This window comes from Micromys minutus, assembly GCF_963924665.1.
Source record: "Micromys minutus genome assembly, chromosome: 17".
NCBI classification, from domain to species: Eukaryota; Metazoa; Chordata; class Mammalia; order Rodentia; family Muridae; genus Micromys; species Micromys minutus.
In genome coordinates this window covers 20430473-20442569 of record NC_137952.1, presented here as the reverse complement: position 1 = coordinate 20442569, position 12097 = coordinate 20430473, and the positions used below count along the sequence as shown (strand labels likewise).

The window sequence follows — 12097 nt, the reverse complement described above, 5'->3', positions numbered from 1 at the left end:
TTGAGTGGTAGACCTCAGAACTGCTTGGAGAATGTGGTGTCCTGGCCAAAAAAAAAAAAAAAAGCAAATCAAAGCCAAAGAATCCGCAAATCCGTATGAAGTTTTTTGTTTTTGTTTTTAATACAGAGACATCTGGAGACAAGAGGCCCTACCGTTGAACTTACGCACAAATAAACAAAAACACACAGTATTTCTTTCTTGGTATCTTATACTGCTATACACATTGGCTACTTTACAAATTGTTGATGCTGATAATTGGAGAAAAGGCTGTTTCCAAGGCTATCTGACATTAAAAAGTTTTATTGTATATGTATGTATGTGTGTGCATGTGTAATGCACGTGTATGTGTGTATGGGTAGAAGAGTGCACATGTGGAAGTTAGAGGACAACTTGGTAGAGCTGATTCTCTTCTACCTTTGTAAGGTCTGGAATTCAGGTTGTCAGCTGGCTGCTAAGTGCCTGCTGAGCAATGTTGCTGACCTCCTTTCCGATGCTTTATTAATTATAACAGGTGACTTAATCTTTGATGATTTTTAAAAATTCTTTGATAATTTCATAGGATGTTATTTCGAATATATCAACCCTCCCATTGTTTCCAACTCAGCTTTGGGACTGCTTCCTTTTTCTTTTAACCTTCTCTCCCCATGAGGTCCAGTTTGTGTTGCTCAGCTAGTTTTGGGACTAAGGTATGTTCTGGTGCATAGTCAGACTATTAAGATCATCATCATTAAATGATGACCCGAGTCTCTTCTCCCCAGCAATCACTAAATGCTAATAGCTCCTCAGCTGGTGCTGGGATTGCAAATCCCACTCCATTCCCACTGTGCCTGATTCTGGCTGGCTGGAGCTTGTGTACATCTGTGCGCACTGTTAATAGTCACTGAGTTCACATGTACTTCTCTCTGAAACTGCCCATGACCTTCGGCTCTTACAATCTTCCTCCCCACCCCCCACTAAAAGCCCCAGCTTTGAGATAACATATAAAAGTTAAATTTGGGGCTAAGCACTCTGTAATCTTTTGTTCTCTGTATACCAAGAAGCTGGAAGTCAACAGTGGTTTTTGAAAGAGTCTCACCATGAGGCCCAGACTGGTCTCAAACTCTTGACTACCCTTTCTCGGCGACCAAAGTACTAGATTATAGGTGTCTCTTCAGATCAGGATCCCTTGCATATCATTTTTATGTTGAAAGTACCTTACTGGAATCTAACGAACTAGCTGTAAGCAAATAAAGAAGAATCCAAGATCTTGAGACAGCAAGGTTTGTGCTATATTAATACTTCTTAATCTTTAGCTTTTTAAATTGTATATAAGTTACATAACTGCACAGTCTGATAGGAGAGAAAATGTGTGAATGTTATTTAAAACTAAGATTTCTACTACTGAGAAAGATACTAATATAAAAATTAAAGAAAATTAAAATCACTGTACATCACTTTAAATCTATAAGAGGAGCCTGGCAAAAGGACATCGAACTGGAAATGGTCATCTGAAAGGACAAGAGGCCGACTTGAACAAGCTCCTGATGGGTCTGAGAGGAGTACAGAAAAGGAACACATGACTGACACTCGAGACATTCGAAACAATATTTTAATAAGAAGTCCATTTTGCCAAGTTTTGAGGAAACAATGTATAAGGAAAAGCAATAGAAAAATCAAATAGCTATGCTGTCTGCTTGTTCTAATTACATTTAAGAATAATTATATCGCTAAAGACTAGGGTTTTTGTTTTTTGATTTTTTTCCTAGAAACACATTGTAGCTAATTTGTGACACGGGGAACAGTACATAGAAAATCCCTGCCAGTTTAGAAACTTTAGTAAAAATAACAGATCTAGGCAATCATCTCAATGGCTAGGAAAACCATTAGTAAAGGACTGAAGTATAACCTGCTTCCAGGTAAATGAAGGTGATCACGAGCCTGTTGACCAATACTAACATCACTGAGGGCAGACACTGTTCATCCTATGTATTGTTAGCAAAAGAATGAACTCGATCTATTAAGCCTCTCCAGGAATGCAGAAAATACAAAAGAAAATACAAAAATATATAGTAAGCATACTCAAAGATATAATCACCACAGTAAGAACATATGATAATCTAATTTCTTCAGCACATCACAAGCTAAAAGAGTAAACTTTTACAGCTTAAAGCTTTTGATGTGACTGAAATCTAACGTATGATCTTTGTTAAAGCCCAGACTCAAATAAACTTGAAAAGGCATTTCTAGAACAGAGAAATATTGGGTTAGAGATGACACAACTGCTCTTCCAGAGGACCTGGGTTCAAGTCCCAGCACACACACAGCAGCTCAGAATCACCTATACCTACAGTGACAGGGGATCCAGCACCCTTTTCTGGCTCATGGGCACCAGATACACATGTTATGCATAGAATTATATGTAGGCAAAACACCCATTCACACAAAATAAAATAATATAAAATTAAAAACAAGGAAATTTAAATATATGCTTAACCGATAAAAGTTGCATTTATTACTCTTGGGCTTCTGCAGGACCAGGAAGCACCAGGGGACTAGGTTACTGGCTCCACTGGGATCTGACAGCACTTCATGACCAGTTTCTAGCTCCAGTGGTCTCAGTGGTCAGTGAGTGTCCTGAGCTTCAGTGCCCAGGGTCCCCCAAGAAACTGGGACTTTGACCTAAGAGGTGTTTAAGATTAGTGTGGATGTGGGTTTTGAATTCTGAGGTTCCAGGGGTCACTGCAGGACCTGGAGTCTATGCTACTGTAGACTTAGAGCCTACAGCTTTAGCCACAGCTCCCAGATATCTCTCAGACTTCAGTGGGTCTGATTTTATCATGGCCCCAGTGGATTCAGATAATTTAGGCAATGATGGAGGTTCTGAGCCCACCTGGCTACATTGGTTCTTCATGTGCTGATCCACCCCGAGTCCTGTTGCCACATACCTATAATGGGATTACCTTGGTGACAACACTTGACAACACTAAATTTCTCCAGTCCACATTGCTGAATTTCATGCAGACAATCCTTTGGGAAGAACCACAGAAACACCACAGAATATATTCCAAAGTTGGGAAGTAAACATTGAAATTCTTAAGAAAATGGATGCATCTAGAGAATATCATCCTGAGTGAGATAACCCAGTCACAAAAGAACAGACATAATATGCAGTCAATGATAGTGGGATACTAACCCCAGAAAGCTCTGAACACCCCAGAAACAACCCACAGACTGTGTGAAGTTCAAGGAAAAAGGGAAAAAAAGAATATATTTTAATTAAAATAGAACTGTATCACATCCCCCTTTCCTTCCTACAGCCCCTCCCAGTTTCTCTCCTATCTCCTCAAATTAATAACCTCTTTTCCTATATTATTGTTACATATATATATATGTGTATGTATACGTACCCACAAATACTTAATTACAACCTTATAAAATGTATTTGTATACTTTTATGCAAAATGCTTAAAAATCTGTACATTTATCTTTGTTTTTTAAAATAAAGTTAAAAAAAATAAAAACTGAAAGTCAAACATGCTTTAAGAGATGCACACAAATCAACAAAGAAACACACAGCTGTGCTTTGTGACCCATCCCAACCAACGAACCCCCTAATGAAGGAAGCCAAAACCATATAGATAGTTGGATGTCTGACAAAGAATTCAGAGTCTTCTTATTTTTTAAAAGACTTAATAATAGTCACATAGAAGATTCAAACAGATGGACACATTTAAAAAATCTATTTTAGACTTCAACAAGACACTCTCAAAAGTGAATGCAACAGTAAATTGGAGGTAAAAGTTCGAAAGATAAAGGAAAAAAACTGGCAAGAAGACTGAAAAATTAAACAAACAAACAAACAAATACTTGAAGTAAACAAGATAGTGAATCAAATAAAAACCACAACAGATGGCATCATGGACAGACAAGAACAAGCAGAAGAGTGGGTTTCAGAGGTGGGAGGACAAAGGCGAGATAACAATACAAATGAACACACATATTTTTTGTGGTGATAGGTACATGAAAATGTAACTGACAGTAAAAGCAAGAAACATTAAGTTAACCTTGGAATAAGAAAAACTATTCTAACTAGTGGAAGGTCATTTGGAACTGGACAAATGTCTATATACAAACATTAAATATAGCTCCATGATGATTTTATTTGTGACTTTTTTACAACCTCTACCCCCCCCCCCTCGAGATAGGGTTTCACTATGTAGCCCTCTGTCCTAGAACGCATAAGACCATTAGGCCCCAAATGTGCTGGTCTACCTGCCTCTGCCTCCGGAGTGCTGGGATTAAAGCTGTGTACTACAATCCTGGCCCAATAAAGTGATTTTTAAGAGAACATTAATTTCGTTAGTGTTGGTGTACATGTGGACACATTTGGACACATGCCACTTGCCATGGGTATGGAGCTCAAAGGACAACTTGTGAGTGTTGGGTCTTTTCATCTAGCATGTGAGGCCCTGTGCAGAACTCCAGTTATCAGTGTTGGCTTCAAGTACCTTTACCCAAGGCACTCATGCCACTCAATGATAATCTTGTAATGGTAAAAACAACAACAGGCCGTGGTATATAAACATTTCTTTAAAATATTCTAGATAGCTATTAAAGGATACATTTTATTTTATTATTTTTTAAATCTAGCATTAAGAGCACTGTGTCCAACTCTGCCACTGCAGCTGTTTGGATACCTCAGTCTTATGTCTGAGGTGAGTCAACTTGCCTGTCAGACAATCTGTTTCTGTGCCAGTTTCTATTTGTTTGACTATTTATTTTGGAAAAGAAAGTAGTTTCCCTGGAGACTTTGTACCATAGAAAGACAATGATGCTTTCAAGGCCCAGTTACCCTCATCAATCTTGACCCAGGACAATCATAAAAGGAAGAGGCTATCAAGAGAAAAGACCACAATTCTCATTTTGGTTATATAGGAAAACAGGAAACTAGAAGTAATTTTACTGAAAGGCATGGGTTACCTCTCAGCTAGAACATAGTGGCTGGGAACCAATCACAGTTCACGTGTCTGTAGTCTGGGTTACACAGGAATGCCAGCCACAATGGAATTTCTAGATATTCCAAGTAAATATCTTTTTTTTTTTTTTTTTGGTCATGAATTCAGAACCAAGCATATATTATAGGACCCTTGAAAGTTATACAAGAATTCTGAGGCTGTAGAGAAGCCTCTGCAGTTAACAGCACCTACTGCTGTTGGAAAGGATCTGAGTTCCATTCCCTGTACTCTCAACAGCTCACAATTCTAACTCCAGTTCCAGGGGACTAGATGCCCTCTCCTGACTTCTACAGCACCAGGCACAGATATGAGGTACATATGAACATATAAAGGCACTCCTCCCACCCCCCCACAGCACACACTCACACAGATATTTAAAAACAAGGATCACATTGAACCATAAGAAGGTCATTTTGTAAGATACCCACTGGCTGTGGCAATGACGTGACTTGAGCATCCCACCACTGTTGCCATGTTTCTTCCCTCTCACTTACAACCCAAACAGCATGGATACCACGAAGAAGGTGCTGCACATCCTGGCATAGTGAAAAAGAAAACTGACAGAACCTCTGTTTCTTCTGAAAATTTTGTTTCTGTTTTTTGTGACAAGTAATGTGCTTTGAGCACACCTCCACTAAGCTACACTCTCTTTTCTCTGTAATCAGAAAAAGTATATACCCAATATCTTGTTTAAAGATCTTTATTGTTTGGTTCAATTTCTGCAATGTTGCTCTTGTTAATTACCAGTAACACTGTAATGTGGAACCATGATAAACTGCAAAACTAGTTCTTTAGCCTCCTGGTCAGATGGTCTTTGCTGTCCTGATCTAGACAGAGACGAAACATTAAGAGTAGTTAATTTCCTGACATATATCTGTGTTTAAACCACATTTACTAGAACAGGAAACATAGTCTCAAATTCTGTAAAAAAATTAGCTTTTAAATGAATAAAAAGTTGGAAAATTTGAGATTTTCTGAGAGTTATGTTGGAAGTAGAATTATATTAAGTATTCTAAGTAATATGATGGATATAGGTTTTAACTAGTGAGAAAGCAAAAGCTAGAATTAGTTTTTGTTTTTTCTTTTGTGCCCTTTTCTGAAGGGGAAGTGAATGAGAGCCCACAGGTTGGCTTGTTTGCTTGTTTCTTCCTTCAGTGATAAGAACAGAACCTTGGCACTCATGCATTCTTGGTAAGCAAGGCAACACTGACCTATACACTGAAGCCCTGCAAGTGATGCTTTTGGTCTATGTCATGTGAGTTTGCAGTCAGGCAGAGCACATTACAACGGTCTGCTCTACTTCAAGCTATAGCCTGCTTTCTTCCTCTTCAAGTAAGTGTGTCATGTGTCCTAGGGTTTCCGAGGGATTGAATTTTGATGATGTCATCAATGTGATATTGTGTTCTGTTTACTGTAGTTCCTATGAACTGGCTAACAGATGAATCTGGAGGCTTACGCACATCACATTTGTTATTTTTAGGGGAGACAAAAATTTCTACATAACTGCACTGTGATCCTTTGCCTGGTCATCCTTTTTTTTTGAGATATTAATAAGCATTGATGATTAATGCCTGGATCCATTATCTTATGAGGGGTAATAAAATGTGATGTTTTCATTCTGTTAGTTTTTGTAGGTCACAAACAAGAGACATTCTTTTAAATCTACTAATTGGCTGTCAAGTGATACAATTAAATATAAAACAGATAATCTATTACTCTCCCTCACCAAATAATCAGTGAGTGGTCATGGAAAAGCACTCCAGTTATGGACAATTAGTTTTTAATTTCCTATTAAATGTTCCACCTACTTATATTAAAATGATTATTTACTTCTTAAAAACTAATTCAAGAAGCACATATATTTTTTTGAGATATGGTCTATGTAGCTCAGGTTAGCCTAACGTTCATGTTCTTCATGCCTCATCTTCCTAAGTCCTGGGATGAGAGATGTAAACCACCATGTCAGGTACACACATTCATTTTTGATATGAAGCCTGTCATATATTTTTAGCAAGTTAATTGATAATGGTATTTGTTTATTTTTGAGACATTGGGGATTGAGCTCCGTGTCATGTACATGGTAGATAAACATTCTAACACTGAGTCAAACCACAGCCTGTGGAGATAATCTTAAAGACTGCTACATGTAAGAGACCTACCCAAGACCAATCTGGCTAATATACCAGCATGAAGGGGGAGGGGGGTGAAGTCTCAACCCCCTGCTGGACAGCTATTGAAGGTGATGCTTCTGGGGAAGGGAGAGTCCCTTTCCCTAAGTTTGTGGCCTCTGGTAGGTCGACCACACTCCACTAGATGGCTCAATATCCATGAGTGTGTGGGCATCATAAACTAAACTCAGTGAGCTGTAAAATAAATAAAACAAAAACAAAACCAAAACCCAAAAGTCAGACGTTAACTTTGAACAATTTGGGAAAGAGGATGGATCTGGGAGGAGTCATACAGGAGAGGTGCAGGGTGAATATAATCAAAATGCACTGCAAGTGTGCATGACGTTCTCAAAAATGTAATAAAAATTTTATATTCAAATTTAAATAAAAACACGGTGCAATTCAGACTCTAAATCTTTTGTTTAGGCTGATAATGCTTTCCCCATTGTGCCACTGTTACGTTTGGTATCAAGGCTATCAAGACTCAAATTAATTACAGTGTTTATTTGATTTCCTATGCTATGAAAAAAGATTGTACAAGACTGGATATTTTTATCCTTTCGTGTTTAAGAAAATGTACCACGACTCACTGATGTTTGCCTGCTTGCTTTCTAAACTATTTCAAATAAAAAATTATACACATACGTAGAGGGAAAAGTTTGCAAATTGTTAAGTACAGACTTCGATACCTTATAACAGAAGTTTCACCTCCCATACTTCACCTCAGCCTGACCCTGAGTTTTGAAAGAGAGCTGATGAGTCAGTGAGAACAGTAAATACATTAAAATAACTGCAGCCCGCTGGCAGGAGCAGCATTTAAGCATGTCTGAAGATGCTGTTTTAAATCCCATTTGGCAGGGAAAGTCTGAAAGATGTTATTAAAAAGTGAATTCAGCAAGCAAGATAGTTGAGCCAGTGTTTCCTGCAGGTGAACCTAGACACAGGAGCTTTTTAGAAAGACCTGGGGGTTCCATTTGTTGTGTTGGGGGTTTGGCTTTGGAGGTTCTGGGATTTATTGAGGTGCTGGGGTTGAGCTCAGGGTATGGTGTTAGCCAAGTTAGTACTGTATCACTGATTTATATCCCCAGTTCTGAAAGGTTGGGACACTTGTAAAAAAAATTACAAAATAGTTTTTGTCTACTTCAATGCTGTTTGGTAATTTGTGAACGGTATAGATTCTTACCCTTCCCCTACCTCCACTGTACAAATATTCCTGGTCAGATAACAAAGTAGTCTTGGAATTTTGAGCTTATCTTGGAAATTTCACAACTTAGGGGAGAAAAAAAAAAGATTGAGACAAAGTCTAATGTAGCCCAGACTAGCCGTCTTCTTGCCTATGTTTCCCACATGTTGGGATTACAGGAATGTGCTACCATGAGACAGATAAACACATTGACAGATGGAAAGAGAGCAAGTATGCATGCATACCGAGTTTCTTCAATACTCTGGAGCTTTTTCTGTAAGCAAACAAGTCATATCAAGTTCCTTCCCTACTGTGGACTTTCTGATAGCACATTTCCCATAGCTGCTACTGTATACTCTAATAGCTAAAAGCTCAGCAGTGTACAAACCCACATATGCATAGCACCAGACAAATTTAATTATTAACATAAATTTCTTATTTTCATCCATAGCTAAGGAAATAAAATACAAACTAGAAATGACATTTTACCTGTTAGTAAATATAAAAAAATATAGATTAATAATATCAGTTTGGCCTGGAGAGCTGGCTCAGCAGGTATGGGCAGTTGCTGCCAAGCCTGACAATTTGAGTTCAATGTCCACAACACATATGGTAGAAAAAAAGAACCAATGTCTGAAAATTGTCCTCTGACCTCCACACACATGCTTTGCCATGTGTGTCATTCCCTAGATTAAATCAGTAAGTAAATAAGTAATAAAACTTTAAAAATAACACCAGTTTTTGATAACAGAGTAGCAAGCATTACTCCTTATTCAGGTTGGTGGAAGTTTATGGTGACTTATCTAGTTGAAAATGTATAAACCCTCTAAGAAACATTTGCTATGCAGCTATACTGACAACGCTGACTGCACAGATGCAAGTACAGGACGCTCACTGCAACACAGTTTCTTTTTAAGAAACGAATGGGTTTGGGTATTTTGCTTGCATTTTTGTTTATGTGCTACATGCATACAGTGCTTACACAGGCCAGAAGACATTAGATTCTCTGGATCTGTAGTTATAAATGGATGTAAGCTGCCATGTGGTGCCTGGAATTGAACCCAGGTCCTCAGAAAGGGAAACTAGTTCTCTTAACTTGCTGAGCCATCTACCCACCCTTCAGCATAATTTTTTATCTGTGTTCTAGAAATAACCTAAATGCTCATGAAGAGGGGGAAGTGGCTGAGTAGAACTGCAGTGACAGTCATGCCCCACTGCATTCTACATAAAGGATGAAGAGATCCCTACATACTGATAAGAGACACCACAAGAAACAGGACACAACAAAAGGCCATTCAAATTATCAATGCCACCGACATAAAATGGGAAAAGTAATGCACAGCATGAACACTGATAGATAAGAATGTCTAGAATTCCTAATAAAGAGTCAAAATTAAGTACTTGGGGAAGTAGAGTTGAGGTGCTGGGGAGAAGAGACCCTTTGAAGGATTTGAGTTTTTAATGATGATCTGTGTTGCTTGGATTCTTCATTACAGTGTTGTAGAAAAGAGTCCAAGTTGCAAATGTATGTTTTGAAAGCTACAATTTGAGAGCTTATGAAATTTATGTCAAATTACAATTTCTCTACAATAAATAATACCTAGAGGAAATCAATTCACTCCTATAACTTGTTTCATAGGTAAGAAGCTGGACTATCAATTGTGGCTTATTAAAGGCCATGTTGTCTATGAAGGCTTTCAGCAATTAGTTATTATTTATCTTATTTGTGTGTGAGTGACAGTGGGTGCATGCACACGTTTGCAGTATGCTGTGAAGGCCAGAGGAACCTGATAGAGTCGGTTCTCCTTTCCTACTATGTGGCTTCCAGGACTCAAACTCAAGTTGTCAGGGAAGTGCTTTACCTGGTGAGCATCTCACAGACACTGAATGGCTTCCAGAAATTAAAATGTTATTCAGCATCAACATAATAAAATAGAAAAAAAATCTGTAAAGTCCAAGATATTATGTAATATCACAATCTTATTTATTATTGTACATGTTTATAACAGAGTGTGTGTGCATGTGCCACAGTGTAACTGTGGGGGCTAGAGGGCACTTTGTGGAGCTGGTTCTCTCCTTTCCATGTGCAAGGGTCCTAGGGACCAAACTCAGGTCACCAGGGTTTTGGGCCAAGTTCCTGTACTTGATTAGCTATCTCTTGACTAACTTTTAAATAATTTTTGTGTATATATGATTCGCTTGTGGACAAACCTGTCAAAGCACATGTGTAGAGGATAATGTCTTCTTTTCAATACTATCCTGGAGAAAGAAGTTCTAAGACCTTTTTAAAAAGCTACAGATTATGTAAAATTGCCCCTTAAAGTATAATTAAGCTGATTTTAATAATTACAAAAGTAGCTTCCTAGAGCTTTACCAGGCTGTAAATTGACAGTGAAAGGCTTGAGGGGTGAAGAGCAAAGTGAAAATATCAAAACAGCAACAGAGGGGAGCAGGTAATGTCTGTGGGGACAAAGAGGGAGGTGACTCTACAGAGGCATGTCCCAGAGCAATACAATACCTAACAGCTGGCTGTGCTCCCCTGTGATGGAGTTCTGACTCGGGTCTGAAAAACAAACAATTGAAAAGGATAGAAAAAAAAATGAATGACCAACACAAACATTTATTTATAACTCAAGCAACGAAGTCAAACAAGGTAATAAGCAAAAACAAAAAAAAAATATCAAGAGTAAAAAAAAAAAAAAACCAGAATGTACTATTGTAAAAAAATGATTACATTCTTCTATACATTAAACACCTGAGTTACTATGTGACCCAACAATTCCACATCTATCCCCTAGAACTCCTGAAAATGGGACTCAGATACATATGTAACCAAGTTTCCAGTTGCATTATTCATTAGAGTAAAAGGCAAACAGTTCACATTATCCTCTGGCAGATGGAGGAGTGAATGAAACATGTTACCCATGTAGGCTGCAGCATTAGTCCATAAAAAGAATGCAATTCTGACCCACACTCTGTAAACCACAGATGAAACTGGAAAACAGTACACTAATGGAAAAAAGGCAGACAAAAAACACCTATTATATAATTATATTTATACAGAATATTGATCACAAGCAAAGTTACAGACAGAAAGATGAGTGCCTAACAGAGTTGGCTGAATGAAGGTATTATTGCTAAAGGACCAGAGGTACTGTTTGGATGATGTAAAGTTCAGGAAATATATAAGGTCAGGAAGCACTGTAGATAATAATTGCCAAGAAAATACACTTAAAAACCAACTAAAGTAGGAAACTGTGTCCTATACATATATCATCACAATAAAAAGTAAATAAAAATCATCATGCATATCTGACCAGGCAATAGTAGTTCATAAAGTAGAAGTCTAGCCTTAAGACCTGTGACATGAGTTACATTTTCTGTAGCAACTCCAAGGTATGACATGAGCAGAACATTTATCACTACCAGAATCCTGTAATGTGAACTGAAGATCTAGTGACTAAAGAGCTTTGATAAAAACCTGTTTTATCAACAATCTGAAAGTGGTGACAACAAGCTAAGTGCCTAATTCATGAGGGACGGACAACCACCACTTAACATCAACCACTTGTTTATTGTAAGGTCTTGAAAAGCATTACGGGCTAAGTATGGAAACAGCCCTAAGTTTAAAATAAACTAAGCCTCTTGAGATGCTGTAAATTGCAATTGGCTTCCTTGCAAGTATCTGAAGGAATGAAAGTAAAATTAAACCATAGGTCTGTGAACAATGAATTTTACTAATTTCTAATGAA

General features: G+C 37.9%; 1 protein-coding gene across 2 annotated transcripts in view; it reads right to left on the bottom strand.

The window, feature by feature from the left end:
• SLC12A6 (solute carrier family 12 member 6) overlaps positions 1 to 12097 on the bottom strand; it is a 100092-nt gene that overhangs the window by 28982 nt on the left and 59013 nt on the right. The window contains exon 2 of one of the 2 annotated variants that reach the window (XM_080931249.1): positions 10864 to 10908. The exons of the other annotated variant lie outside the window; for it this stretch is intronic. Coding sequence (XP_080787375.1) covers positions 10864 to 10908 — 45 coding nt within the window. The remainder of the gene's footprint in view (positions 1 to 10863; positions 10909 to 12097) is intronic. 2 annotated transcript variants of the gene reach the window in all.